Source organism: Centroberyx gerrardi, chromosome 18 (assembly GCF_048128805.1).
Source record: "Centroberyx gerrardi isolate f3 chromosome 18, fCenGer3.hap1.cur.20231027, whole genome shotgun sequence".
Taxonomy (NCBI): domain Eukaryota; kingdom Metazoa; phylum Chordata; class Actinopteri; order Beryciformes; family Berycidae; genus Centroberyx; species Centroberyx gerrardi.
Window position 1 is genome coordinate 24476906 of NC_136014.1, and position 15391 is coordinate 24492296.

Sequence of the window (15391 nt, forward strand, 5' to 3'; positions counted from 1 at the left end):
TGATTTAGGCTGATAAGACGGGTGTATTTTCACATAAAAATCTTGCCTAGTGCAGCTTTAATCGGTCACACGTCAACAGATTTGATTTAAATGTATGTCGAGGAAAGAAGGAGCATGGAGGAGAGGGAAGGAGAGAGGAGGAGCACCAGGAGGGACGGAGGGGGGGCAAGGCCAAGGATGGAGCAACATCGACTGGCCGAACCACTGATGGACGGATGGAAGTTGAGACGGAGATGGACAGAAAGGCGGGAAGTAGAGAAAACAGCACAGACACAGATAGAGAAAGGGCTACAGGTGGGTATGGAGCCAAACAGAAACAAAGAGAAATAAATGTGGAACAGTGAGGACAGCATGTATGCAGCACATCTCAAACTGTCTGGAGTCTGGAGACCAAGAGCCAGAGGATTTCTACAGCGACACCGTTTTCTACTGCACAGCCTTAAGGAAGCAGCTAGTGCAGCTAGCTAACATTGCACGCTCCTGTGAACTGCTACCGTGCATGTGTGCATTTTTCTACAGGTTAAAGGGACATGCTGACATTTTTGAGTTTTAAGACGGTTGTTTTTCTCACTTTACTTAACTTTATCACACTGGGGGACAAGCTTTATTCATTTTGGTCCTTCAGTTGCTCTAAAATGGCTCGTTAGCATCATTAGCATTCCTGTTATGGATTTCAAGGATCATTTTGTCAAGAAAATTACGTTGTTTTTGCAAGGAAAGTGTCTAGTTTTGAGGCTGCTTCAGATTCTGGAGAGTTAAACCAAACACATCTCGTTGGTTACATACTGTTTTTAGTCGTCTTTTTTTCAGCGTCTTGCTCAAGAGCACATCGACAGGAAACACGGCCGCTGACGGACAAACTTTGGCCGTTTGCTGAGATCGAACTTGTGACCGCCCAGTTATGAAACAGTCTCTCTAAACACTGAGCCGCCTTCGTCTTTGGTTTTTCATTCACAAAGTCCAACAGAGACCACGGCACAACTGAAGTCACCTACTGACCCATAACACGTTTAAGTAATCTGTTTTAACTTTCTGCTGTCTATCATTTTGCAAGAATGGCTGTCAAATTTCAAATGATGGATTTCTCATTTTGGAACAAAACTCTGCTTTTCTGTGTATCTGACATCACTGACTGCACCTTTAAGTGTCATTAAACAGCGGTTAGGATGAACACAACTCCACGACAGATTTTGATATCCTGTTTGAGGACTCCTGAATAAACGTTTTATAATGGCTGTTTCTATTTGATTGAAATGGCTGTGACGTTTGCATACAATTATGGCAGCCTGAATGCTGCCACACACACACACACACACACACACACACACTGCTCTTGAAGATATTTAATAACTGGAAGTCAATAAATTAAAATGAGAAAAATATGTTATTGTTTCTCTTTCTTTGTTTTGATAACATAACCATGTGTTTTGACAATGTAATATTACATTAACAGATTACCACAATTACAATAAGAAAGAATCTAGATACTACTACTACTATTACTACTACAAATACTGTTACTAGTACTACTACTACTACTATTACCACTAATGCTACCATTACTACTACTACTATTAATTCCACTACTACTGCAAGAATTACTACTAATACTACTAATACTGCTACTAGTGCTATTAATACTACTACTAATTGTACTACTACTACTATTACTACTTCTACCGTTGCTACTACAGCTACTGCTATGCTGTTACACTATGTGGTTACCGGTGGTTATGAGGGACACGCCGCCATGTTGGAGGAGAGACAACAAAAGGAAAGAGTGTAACGTCCTCGCCTCTTCCTCCCTAATCCCCACCAACACCTCCATCTTTTACAGTATATTCTGAACCCCTTATAGAAAATAAACGAGTCCCAATGGGAGGAAAAGTCAACTTCTTTTCAGGCCTTGTAAAGTTGGCTATTTGTGCTGATAAGGTCTTAAGTCTGTTAATAGGTGACTATGTTGGGCAGTTTAAACAGTTTTCATGAACATGAAAAACTGCTTCTGAAAACTGTATTCTTTAGTGCAAGTCTGATAAAGGGAAAGTCAGGGATGTAGTGGTAAATGAAACAGCAGGTAAACTATGATCCACACCTAAACAACCACCAATACAGACAAAAAACAATTATATTTCCAGAAAGGCATTAATTTATGCTTTCTCCACTTTAAAACACCCTATCTTCATCTACATTTAATCAGTTTCATTCCACTCACCATGACATGAATTAGGAATTTAGGCCAGAAATAGGATGTCGGTCTACAAAGATGAGTAGAACTGTTTTCTGCAGATAAAAAAGGTGTGTAAGGAGAGTTTAGGTGGGTTTACCGTCCACTACATCCTGGGGAAAGTGTTTTTTACATCCAAATGAGCTCTTAACAGTCAAAGTATACAGTAATAAACTCCATTTTCTGTGCTTTCTTTCATGCCAATAAAGCACAATGAATTGAACTGTTGAGGGAGGAGGGGGGGGAGGGGGGGGGAGGGAGGAGGGGTGGATGGAGAGAGAGAGAGAGAGAGAGAGAGAGAGAGAGAGAGAGTGTGTTCCCTTCTCTTCCCAGACCACTGTCCCCCATTAAACTGTTCGTAGCCGACGCCGACACTGTGGATATATGAATCATCTCCTAACAGTTTGGATCGTGACTTTAACGCGGTGGAATAACTGAAAATGCTGCAGACTGGACGCTAACATCTTTATCTTACACAACCGCCTTACTGTACCTGCTGTCTTCATAGAGAGAGGCTCGCTTTTAGGTAAGAGCAATGACCTTTCAGTTAGCAAACCTTCATATTCGAGTGAGTTCTTCTGAAAATAGTGAAAAGCACACCGATAATCGTTTTCAACCTGTTTCATACCTGTGTGGTTTTTAGCCAGAGCGAATGATGATTTCAGTCAAAAGAATCGTGACATTTTACGATGCTCTCGATAAAAGAAATGTAGCCGTAAGCCATGTTTCCCGCCGGACCGTTATGTCCGCTACACCGAAACGGTTGTAGTTTGTCCCTCGGTCCATTCCACATCATCTGTTGATAGGCTACGGAGAGATAGAACTACAAGTTCCAGCGCGAGAGGAGGACGGAGGAGCGAGCTCAAGTGTTGCCTTTAAGTGCTGTCGGAAATATTGGGATTTCAACTTGAACGCAGATTTACGACACAACAAAGTGGTAAATATGACAGAGAAAATGGGGCTTTTGGATAATATGTTTGCATTTGTATACATGTTTTAAAATATAACTGCAACTTGGTGATTACAACTTCCCAAGTCTGTGATTAACATTACAATGCATCTAATCTGTTCTCTTGGACTTTTAACACCTTTTGAGAAAAATAACGTTAATTAAACCATCAATTAAAAGCCGGATGCTTCATTTTCTCCACCTCATTTTGCCGCTGCAGCACAACGTAGCTCTCTTATTTTCTAAAATAAGACATCAGCCAACAAAAAACTACTTGAACTACATGGTTAATTGTGTTATTTCCGTGCAAAAGCTCTTAAAGCACCATTTATGACTGAAGATCTCGGAAGTACGAGTTTACGAGGAGCACCTGAAGGCAGCATAGGTTTCCACGGTGCCGTGACGGCGCTTAGTTTATACGTCAGGATCGTGTTACGTCTTATGTTGGGGACTGGATCACAGGGATCTGAATGTTTTGATTTTGTCAGTTGAAACTAATTGATGTAAAACGTCGATATGTTTAAGGACGATATTTTATTTGCATGTATCCAAGCCGAAACATAAACTATGTCTCTTCCACCGCTGGCGGGAAGTAAGTAATGTTAGTCAAGGTGTCTGTATGATAAAATATGTTTAATTGAATTAACGTTACTCTATATTAAAGGCCAAGAGACAGTTGAATGTAGTCGTTAAAGTTACAAACACGGTTCCAGAAACCTTGAAATCTAGCTAGTATTTTCTCTAAATATTCTAATATTATTTTTTACAAGAAATCAGACCTTTGGCGCAGACGTAACGGTATCTTGCGAGCTGTCTAACGTTACTGTTCTTTACTTTTCAGGTTTATTTTTGTAGCTAAATTCGCCTTAAAGTTTCCTCAAAAATCCTTCTCAAAAATCCTTGAATTGAACAACTGACACAACTATAACAGACTAAAACAGAGATACAGTAACAGTTAGCTAACTTGGGTAATTATTAGTTAGCTTGTATTTGTTGTTCTTACACAGGTTTCCCAGTTGTCTTTGTAAAAAAAAAAAAAAAACACTGTCCATTCTGTAAAACGTAGCTATATTGATGTTACTTTTACATTATTGAGGTAACTTTAAAGTCACTCAGAAGGTAAAAAATACATGCCTTTGACCAAAGTTGGTAAGAAAGGAAAATGTTTGGACAGACATTTTGGCTCAAGCAGGGGCCAAACATTATTGCTGCTCCTGGAGTTAGATGGCTACAAACATAGTAGATAAAAAAGTGCACCTGTTGTTGTCTCTCTTCTCTTCTGTCGTTTTGCCTCCTTATGTTTCAGAGGTTCATCTCTCATCTCTTCCTTATAGCTTCTTTAATCTCTCTCCTCTTCCTTCTTAACCCCTCCTCGTGTCTGTATTTGCGATGTTTACCTCTCTCCTCTTCCTCCAATCTTCAATAATCTTTCTCTCCTCTCTTTTCCTGCCCTCCCACCTCCTCTCCTCCCTCTGTTTCACATATTTATCTCTCTTCTCTGTATCCACTCTCCTCTCTCTCCTCTTCCTCCCTGCAGCCGCCCCATGTTCCTTCGCCAGCTGAGCTCCTCCTTCCTCCCCCACAGCCATCCTGCTCTCCTCCGGGCCTGCTTCAGGAGCAGAAGCGCATCCTCTTCCTCCTCCTACCACCCTTTCGTCCCCCCCGCTCCTCCCTCATGGTGGTCAGTGCGGGGATTTCCCCCCTGGCCTCCGCTTCTCCTCCCCTCCCACGCAGCCCGTCGCCTCTCTGGTAGGCCGTTACTCGATCACAACGTCCCCCTCGGTAACTTCGCCGCTAGTTGGCGTTCTTTCCACGTGTCCGCCGGCCTCATGGAGCGGCCGGACAGAGACAGAGGTCCTCCGCAAAAACGGAGGAAGAGTGCGGAGGAGAAGAGGGGCGTTGAGGAGAGAGAAGGGCATAGAGAAGGAGCAGGGGAAAAGGTGAAGGAGGGAGGCCCCAGGAAGGAGCATCATCGCCTGGATCCCAGCGCGGCCGGCGGCCCCCGATCGAACCACTGGTTCAAAGACAGGAGTCGAGACAGAGGGAAAAGTAGAGATGGAGAGAAAGGCGGAAGCAGGGAAAACAGCAGAGATAAAGGTGGAGAAAGGAGCAGAACTGGGAATAGAGACGGAGACAGAAGCCGTCACGCGGAGCTAAAAGATGGAACCGCAGACCGAGGGAGGAGCCATGAGCAAGGAGGGCGAAAAGACTCCCAGCCTGCAGGAGGGAGTCAAACCAGGACTCAAAGCTCTGGTTCAAAACCCTCCGGACAGGATTCGGTTTCCTTAGACAACCACAAACCAAACCCCTGGTTCAAAGACAGGGGGAAGGAGGAGCAGGGAGGGCATAGGAGGAATGGAGGAGGTACAGGGGGAGAACCAGGGGACAGAAGTAAAGAGGGAGGGGGAGGGAGAGAGCCTCCTCCTCAGCCTCGCAGCGCCTCGCAGCCCCCAAACCCCCCAAACCCCCCAAACCCCCCAAACCCCTGGCTGGCAGCCGGAGCCAGGAGGCAGCCGGCTCCGCAGGACCGGGTCGCTCCAGCCAGGCGTGAGTTTACTCCTTAAAGTGAAGGCTCAAAGTCCTTGATAAAGACCTAGTAGCTGCCAAATAGTGTGTGACAAGTAACTAACAAAATTTTAATTGGTTTGAGATTATTAACAGGACATGAAACTGACTTTTTTGCCCACCAGTCACAGTGGCTGATTGACTCCAAAATTCACCAGACACTTTCACTTAGAGCTGGGCAATGATTCAATATTATCATTTATTGTCTTTCAATAGAATTACATTGGGAAGAAATAATGATATCAAGTTATCATGATACACAATTCTGTTGTCTAAATTAATGATTAAAAGCAAACACTTCTCACAAAATGAGATCTGAAACAAATTAGGGAATTTTATTTGGAAATTAGAGTTTTATCATACTTCATATTACCGCGCAGTTCAATGCGATGAACATCAATTTGATAATTTAACATGTGATTTTTGCATGTGTTGCAGATATCGGTATATAGCGATGTCTAGATAATTTAAGATTGTCATGATATTCATTTTGTCCATATGAACAAGTGGTGTTAATTTCCCCCTGGTTATTAAGTTACTGATTTTGGATGCACTGAGACTAGTTAGGCCATATATTAACTAAACGTAAAGTCTTGACTAAGACTTAATTTATACAGCTTGGGTTTATTTTTGTTTAGATTTTGTTAGGGTTAGATTTTGAAACAATATTGAAGACACAAGACATATTAAAATCAAACACTTACTTCCAGTGTAGTCCTTGCTCCTATAAACATAGATAAAGATGTCGCTGTAGCTGCAAAATGCTTATTGTTATCAGTTTATAATGAGATAATTATTAGCAATTCTTCAGTCATGTTTGGGTTCACAGAAAGCTCTCACCCCTCAGGCTCAGGTCCTGGGTTTGGGTCTGCCCACGGTCAAATTTTCATCCCTGAGTTCAGCTCTCCTTCCTCCATGTTCCCCTCCTCCTTCCCCTCAGGTCTTCAGAGACACTGGGAGGTCTCTCCTGCCTGCAGTACCGGCCTCCAGCCACCAGGGTGTGACGCTGCATTCGACTTCTCTGTGCTGTCCTACAACATCCTGTCCCAGGACCTGCTGCGTGACAACGTCTACCTGTACCGCCACTGTCACCCCGCCGTCCTGCCGTGGGAGCACCGGCTGCCCAACCTGCTGGCCGAGATCCAGCATCACAACGCCGACGTGAGTTGATTAGACTAGATTAAATTACAGTTGATTACATTAGATTACATTAGATTAAACTTTAATGATCAGTGTGGAGAAATTGGGCCAGTGCAGCAGCAAGTAATAGGATACAGCAAAGAAGAACAGAATATAAATAAAAGAACACACTCTGACATCTTAAGTAGAAATGTATGAATGAAAACAGGATGCGCAAAATAGCAGCAGTAGTATCAATAGCAGCAGAATTTACTGAGCCATAAAGACAATGTGAGATTTGTGTATTATGAAAATGTGGAATATTATAAAAATGATATATAGCAGCAGTTATGGTCAAGGCCCTTAAGCAAGACACTTTAATCCTCAACTGAAACTCTCTCTGTCTAGATCCTGTGTCTTCAGGAAGTACAGGAGGACCACTATGAAACCCAGATGAAACCTGCTCTACAGGCACTAGGTAAGGTGTGTGTGTGTGTGTGTGTGTGTGAGAGAGAGAGAGAGAGGGAGATTCTGTCTCACCCTCTTTCCCTTTTTTGTGTCTTTATCTGTTGTAGTTCTATGATACTGACAGCTGGAGGTGCCACAGTCTCTCTAAAGCTGCTTTTACTATTTTAGTAAAGTTTTTTTCAAACTGGGACTCATTACATGGTGAATATGACAGAAAATATATACAGCCAAATATATAACATTTATTACCATGTCTCTAACCTTTGCAAAAAATTGTAAATTGCGCTCTTATTGTGAAATAATTAACTTAATAATTAACTTCCTCTGTGTGTGTATCTCTTTATTTGTGTGTGTGTATGTTTGTAACTGTCTGTGTGTGTGTGCGTGTCTCTATTTGTGTGTGTGTGTGTGTGTGTGTGCCAGGCTACCAGTGTGAGTATAAGAAGCGAACGGGGAGGAAACCAGACGGCTGTGCTGTCATCTTCAAAACGTCCCGCCTCTCCCTCGTCTCCTCCAATCCCGTCGAGTTTTTCCGGCCGGGCGACACCCTCCTCGACCGCGACAACGTGGGATTGGTCCTGCTGCTGCGGCCCAACGATGGCATCGGCCAATCGGATCCCTCCGCCTGCGTCTGCGTCGCCAACACCCACCTCCTCTACAACCCTCGCCGCGGCGACATCAAACTGGCCCAGCTGGCCATCCTATTGGCCGAGATAAGGCGGCTGTCCCGCCTCCCGGACGGGTCGACCAATCCGGTGGTGGTGTGCGGGGATTTTAACTCCACCCCCTGGAGCCCGCTGTACAGCTTCCTGACCACAGGCTGCCTGCAGTACCAGGGGCTACCGATAGGCAGGGTGAGGCACACACACACACACACACACACACACACACACACACACATTCCATATACACTCGTAAGTTTCATCAACCTACTAGATGGATGTAGTTTTTGTGTGTGTTTGTGCATTCTGTGTCTGTGTTTGCCTACTCACTGTGTGTGTGTGTGTGTGTGTGTGTGTGCGCGCGCGCGTGCGTGCGTGCGTGCGTGCGTGCGTGTGTGTGTGTGCAGGTTTCGGGTCAGGAGAACAGTCCCAGAGGTCAGCGTCTCCTCACGGCTCCGATCTGGTCCAGCAGTCTGGGAATCAACCAGCGCTGTCAGTATGAGAACGACACTGAAACATCCACCACCAGTCCTACAGGTAGAGTACAGATGGGTTAGTTTAGTTTAGTCTGGTCTGGTCTAGTCTAGTCTAGTCTAGTCTAGTTTAGTTTAGTCCAAGAGTCTGGGAATAAACCAACAAATACTGAAACATCCACCACAAGTCCTAAAGGTACAGTACAGCTTAGCCTGGTGTAGTTTAGTTAGTTTGGAGTCTAATTATGTTTAGTTTAGGTCTGGTTTAGGGTAAGTCTAGTTTAGTTTAGTGTAGGCCTGGTTTAATGTTAGCATAGTTAAGGGTAGGTCTAGTTTAGTTAAGTTTAGGACCTAGTTAATTTAATTTAATTTAGGCCTAGTGTAGTTTAGTTTAGCTTAAGCCTTGTTTTGTTTAGACCTAGTTTAGTTCAGGCCAAGTTTAAATTAGATTAGCACTAGTTTAATTTAGTCCCAGCTTAATTAGTTTAGTAATAAATTAGTCTGGCCCTGTTTAGTTGAGTTCTAGTTGTGTTTAGTCCTAGTTTCATTTAGTTTAGGCCTAGTGTAGTTTAGTTTGAGCAGAATTAATTTAGTATTATAGTTTAGTTCTAGTTTAGGCGTTGATTAAATTAGCTTTGTTAGGTTCTATTTTAGTTTGGTTTAAGCCTAGTTTAGTTTGTTTTAGTTGGTCAGCTGAATGTCTTGCCTGTCAATCACTGAGCATTCTGTCTATCTTTCTCTCTGTCTGTCTCTCTACCTGTCTGTCTGTCTGTCTGTCTGTCTCTCTACCTGTCTGTCTGTCTGTCTGTCTGTCTGCCTGTCTGTCTCTCTACCTGTCTGTCTGTCTGTCTGTCTGTCTGTCTGTCTCTCTACCTGTCTGTCTGTCTGTCTGTCTGTCTGTCTGTCTCTCTACCTGTCTGTCTCTCCGTCTCTCTACCTGTCTGTCTCTCCGTCTCTCTGTCTGTCTGTCTGTCTCTCTGTCTGTCTCTCCGTCTCTCTGTCTGTCTCTCTGTCTGTCTGTCTGTCTGTCTGTCTGTCTGTCTCTCTACCTATCTGTCTGTCTGTCTGTCTGTCTGCTGGTCAGGAGTGGAGGGAGCCATCTCTAATCTAACAGTAGGAGACCTCACTGCCAAGGCTGTCGCTGCTTTTAACAGGTAACATTTTACTCTCTCTCTCTCTGTCTCTCTCTCTCTCTCTCTCCCTCTCTCTCTTCCTCCTCTTTCTTCCATCCCTCTCTCTCTCAGTTGGCCTTCAAATAGAAACTGTAAATATTTGACTTTGCAGCCTGATATATTCAGTAGAGCTGACTGCAGACACAACAACACCACTCTCTCCAAAGCAATGTTTCGCTTTAGAGAGTGAATTTTAAGCAGTTTTGAAATGTCGTGAAAAATAAAATGTGAATTAGCTGCGTTGGAGTGAATAAGTACCAGGAAAGCTGTTGTTGTTCTTTAGTGTTTGCTAATACTGGCCATATTTCATTACTGTGTGAAGATGAAAACCAAGAAATGCACTTGGAAATATGGAGCTCGGAAACCACACTGGAGACTTATACATGTTAGAAACAACACATATGACCAGACACACACTAACCATGTGTGTGTGTGTGTGTCTCTGCAGTGCGAGGATCGAGCACAGTGTGAAGCTGCAGTCGTCGTACCAGCATCTCCTGATGCATGATGGGAGACCTGAGATCACCACCTGTCACTCCCGCACTGCCATGACGGTGGACTACATCCTGTACACACCCGGTACACACACACACACTGACACACACACACACACATACTTGAACTTGAATTTTGATTAACTCTCCTTCATTCCTTCACTTTCTTCTCCTCTTCTCTGTTTTCTTTTTGTTTTATTTTCCTCCTCTTCTTTCTCTCTCTATTCTTTTGTCTGTCTCTCTACCATCTTTTTCTCCTTGCCCATTTCTCTCTTCCTTCCTGAAAGACTCCAACTCTTCCTCTTCATCACTTCCTGGTGGGCGGGGCCTCCATCTGCTGGGCAAGCTGTCGTTGGTCGGCCAGTCGGAGCTGGAGGAGGTCAACGGTCTGCCCAATCAGCATCACTCGTCCGACCACCTGCCTCTCCTCGCTCGCTTCCGCCTCCGCCGCTGACCTGGGGTCGTCACGGCAACACGGGACAGCCAATCAGCAGAGTTCTCACGGTGTGACGGCCAGCGCTAGGAACGCAACACAGGGGGGCAATCAAGATGTTTAATGACAGCAGTAACACAGACGCACACACACACACACACACACACACAGACTAGGGTTGGGCGATAGGACGAATATATCGGCTATCGCCCAAAGAAATCGCCCAAAGAAATCAACCGGCGATGGACTCAGCCAGTTGCCGGTTGATTTCTTTGGGAGATTTTTTTTGGGCGATTTTTGTCATTTTATTTTGCTTATTTAATGGTAAATAATTAACCTGTAAAGCGCAATTCAAAGCGTGTGCGAATAGGAACTGGCAGTTGGAGTTGGGCGCCGTTATCCCGTATTTAAACGACATCACGTCTCCACCCTCTCTATCACAGTTGCCTTTTCACTCCGCCTTCCAGAGTGGCGTTTAGTACAACCATAAACATAAACACACTTGATTTCCGACGTGATCCGAAGAACCAGTTATATATAACATAAATATATGCGTGTGTGTGACCTCACCGTCACACTTCTAGCCCGTGATGCTAATTTTCGCTATGTTCAACTCAGATCGGGCGGCGACAAACCCATTTCAGATCCAGTTTTTAAGTCGCTAACACTTTAACATAATCAAATGGGATTTGGCACTAATTAGCGTTGCAGCTAACGGACTTTTAGATCGCTAACGTTTTTAGCATAAGTCAATGGAGTTGAACATAGCGAAAATTAGCATCACGGCTAGCGGACATTTTCTCTAGTTAGCTAACATTACATAGCCTACTAGAAGTTGACTCTGTCGCTGTGAGATGTGCGCGACTCACATCTACGGTTCACTCAGATCGGGCAGCGACAGTGTGTACAGTTTAGTTTTTGATTAAAGTGAAGGGGGTTAGCCCCGAAGTTAGCGACAATGGCTAACCTGACCAGGCTCACTTAAGGTGGACTGACCTTTAAGGTGGACCAGTATACCAGCTTCATTGTAGTGACAATCTTAGCCGCTCTGACACCCGGCGATATATCGGCAATCGCTGGTTGTTGGGCTGACGGTGGCCGGTAGGAAAATTTTGACATATCGCCCAACCCTAACACAGACAGTGCTTCTGTCTTACTGTCATACATAATCAAACACATGCTCACACATACGTTCACACACACACACACACACACACACACACACACTAACGCAGAGACTGTCTGGCCTACTAGAAAGAGGATAAAAGTCAGACTGGGAAATTTCCACCAGCCACCAGTTAAACGCTGGTATATTTTGGCTGCTAAGTTAGTTTACTCTGCAGGGAGCCAGCCTTCATTAAAGTTAGTTCCCTAACTTTGTGTTTATGAGTCTCGCTGGACTCTCAACCTTTAGGTCACGACCCGACTGGCAGATTTGAACAAATCCACCATCCCAGAGCGCTAGCTAGCAAACACATATACAACAAACTGCTGCGGCGTTGTCATGTTTATCTCAGAGATACATGATAGAATAAAAAATCTTTCTGAATGTTGCAGTTGTGATATAGGGGGAAACGGCCTTCTATCTAATAAAGAAAGAGCAAAGAAGGAGAATACTAATGTTTAGGATTGGGTCAGTTTCAATATGTTGAAATAGTTTTAGCTGACATCTAGCTTAAATTAAAGGCCAGGGATTGTCTACAGCACAATAATACTTTGTTAGAAAGCTGCCTTTATGGGATGAAAAAGTTGCAGCCACTTTTTATTTTGAAATTGCAGTTGTGACTTTTGAGACTTTGATTTTAATTTTATTGATCAATAGAGGCCTATCATGCAACGTTTGGAGAACGGTTACCAATGCTTATGGTGGACACGCCGCCATGTTGGAGGAGTCATTGTCACATCTTCTTGCCTGATCTTTTCCCAATTTTATATTATAATTTGAAGCCCATACCAAAACACAGAAGTTATTCATTACCTTTACTGAGTCAGGGAGGAAACTGCGATAACGTCACACTCTTTCCTTCCATTGTCACTCTTCCAACATGGCGCTGTGTCCACTTGTAAACATTCAGCAGCAGGGCCTCATGGTACAGTGCTCCTCTACAGGCACATATCACACACTGCAATACTTCAGAAAAGCACTGCTTACGTTCTTAAATCATATGAAGCACCGGGGAAATGTTTGCTAGCACCTCTGCTCTGGTTTATCACTTTTTTTTTGGAGTGATCGCTGCCTTGTTCTAGCTATTAAACTACGGGGCAGCGATCAGCGACCAAGCCAGTTCTTCAGGAAGCAGGAGTGTGTTAGTTAAACCTGCAATAAGCGATTTCAGACCCTGTAACCAGTCCTGAAACTAATGTGTGCTATGTGGAGATTTCCTTGAGAGATAATGATATAAACTAATAGCCACACACGCTCGTCTTCTCCTTTCTTGTAATGGCAGAATCGATGAAGCGAGCGAGTAAACTTGTTAAACTAGAAAACTTGTTAAGCTAGTAAACTTGTTAAGCTAGTAAACTTGCTAAACTAGTAAACTTGTTAAGCTAGAAAACTTGCTAAACTAGTAAACTTGTTAAACTAGTAAACTTGTTAAGCTAGTAAACTTGTTAAGCTAGTAAACTTGCTAAACTAGTAAACTTGTTAAGCTAGAAAACTTGCTAAACTAGTAAACTTGTTAAACTAGTAAACTTGTTAAACTAGTAAACTTGTTAAGCTAGTAAACTTGTTTAACTAGTAAACTTGTTAAACTAGTAAACTTGTTAAGCTAGAAAACTTGCTAAACTAGTAAACTTGTTAAACTAGTAAACTTGTTAAACTAGTAAACTTGTTAAGCTAGTAAACTTGTTTAACTAGTAAACTTGTTAAACTAGTAAACTTGTTAAGCTAGTAAACTTGTTAAGCTAGTAAACTTGTTAAGCTAGTAAACTTGCTAAACTAGTAAACTTGTTAAGCTAGAAAACTTGCTAAACTAGTAAACTTGTTAAGCTAGTAAACTTGTTTAACTAGTAAACTTGTTAAACTAGTAAACTTGTTAAACTAGTAAACTTGTTAAGCTAGTAAACTTGCTACCTACCTCTTCACTTGTCATTGTGGGACATGTGACCTTCAGCGGGAGAAAGATCTGTCAAAGTGAGACTGGTAACCGGTGACATTTCTCTGTAGGTACGTTTATTTTAGCCATTAGTCTTTATGCACGGTTTGTCCTTGGTAGGCCTCCGTAGCCCAGCAGTTTTGCTGTGCTTTATTTACAAATGTGTCGCGGTTGCTGTCACCCTCTAGTGGTCGGAAAATCGCTCAGTGCAGCTTTAACTTTACTGAACAATTTTAAAAACATGTTGAAAACCTACACGCTTCTCAGAATTGTATTAGTTAACAGGTGGTTCTTGGTTTTATGTTCAGATTGTTCTGCAGAATCAATTGAGGATAATTGTATATTGCGATTTTCCCACTATTAAGAACTGTACAATATTGGCATACTGAAACATAGAATTTCATCCAGAATGCCCAGTGTTGTTGAATCAGTCAAGACGTTGACATAAGACACTAAAAATACAGTAAAATAATTTTGTTTGTCAAATCATCGAGATTAATAACTGCGATCACAATATCAAGCAAAAGGATTATCATTTAACCCATATTTGTGCTGCCCTAAAAAACTCCTAAAAATGTCCTGGAATAATACGGCAGTTTTTATTCATGCAGATACAGATTCATGAAGATCACCTGTGTGTAAAACCAATGCTAAAGTTTCATTTGATTCCTTATTTTACCCTTTGGCATAGAGAGAAACTGAATGAACTTCTTTCTCACACTTGTTGGCGGAGGAGTTTTGCTCTTCTGGCTTCAGCACCTGGATGTTTACAGTTTCTACTTGTACATAAGTTTTGTGTCTTACTTTCAGGGTTTCTTTCAGGATTGTGAATCTATGAAGGGACGGATTTTAAACCTTTTTTTTTTTTTTTTTTTTTTTTAAACGGTGTACAATGTAAACTTGAAGTTAAAGTGCTGCTGATGAGAAAAATGACTTGAGAACTCTTTTGGCCGGGGCGAAACCACTGGCAGCACCCTGATTTATTTGACAGAATTAGCTGCTGTTTTTTTATATGCACATTTTGGGGATTTAGCTCTCATCAGGAGCAACTTAAATGAGTTCAACTGTAGAAAAAGCCCAATGTAACTCTTCAAAATCTTCAAGAAATCAACATGTGGGCATTTTGGGAAACATAGTAACAGGTACTTAATGAAATATTTGGGTAAGAAAACACAAAACTTTTCACAATCCCTCCCAATAGCCGTTATATTCTCGGGGTCCGACCAGTTTCAGCACTGCTCCTGTATCATCGACCTGTAAATGTATTTTTTTTATATGATCCACTGTGCCAAACATCATAAAGTTCACATTTTAAAGCACACAATGTACAGGGGGAAAGTATTTCTCTTCAAGTTTGTTTTTTTTTAATCACTGGAAATAAAGGTTGTATAGTCTAGGATATTAACACGGGGACATGAGCAAAAGGAAGACATTTTTGTTTAATCCATTCTTTCCATGTACGATAAATTCATTCAATTCATTCAAGTTCATTTCTAAAACACCATAAACCGTAGATACACATTTTAACTAAATGGATATATATTTTACCTAAAGTTATGCCTGAAATATAGTGGATCCAATCTGTAAAAGTTATGATTTTGTCAACCAAGGACATGTGTTTCATAGTATTATTTAAAAAGTACCATCATTTGTTTTGATTTTGTGCTGTCGGTCTTTTTGAAGGAGTATAGGTGTCACTTTATTTCACCAATAGTGGAATAAAACTTTTCAAAT

The 15391-nt window shown here is 42.3% G+C and overlaps 1 protein-coding gene across 1 annotated transcript; it reads left to right on the plus strand.

Moving 5' to 3' along the window:
* The first annotated feature begins 5005 nt into the window (after positions 1 to 5005).
* Positions 5006 to 10583, plus strand: angel2 (angel homolog 2 (Drosophila)). Its single transcript, XM_078289773.1, has 8 exons — positions 5006 to 5723; positions 6682 to 6902; positions 7269 to 7338; positions 7752 to 8182; positions 8398 to 8527; positions 9548 to 9617; positions 10084 to 10214; positions 10417 to 10583. Exons 1-8 carry the CDS (start codon positions 5006 to 5008, stop codon positions 10581 to 10583), a joined length of 1938 nt encoding a protein of 645 aa, XP_078145899.1.
* The last annotated feature ends 4808 nt before the right edge of the window (positions 10584 to 15391 follow it).

What these genes read in the sequence shown, in the direction of transcription:
- angel2 (XM_078289773.1), top strand. Translation starts at nt 5,006, where the DNA reads ATGGAGCGGCCGGACAGAGACAGAGGTCCTCCGCAAAAACGGAGGAAG. An exon ending in CCGGGTCGCTCCAGCCAGGC is followed by an intron (nt 5,724 to 6,681) that starts GTGAGTTTACTC and finishes CCTTCCCCTCAG; the next exon opens with GTCTTCAGAGACACTGGGAG. An exon ending in AGGGGCTACCGATAGGCAGG is followed by an intron (nt 8,183 to 8,397) that starts GTGAGGCACACA and finishes GTGTGTGTGCAG; the next exon opens with GTTTCGGGTCAGGAGAACAG.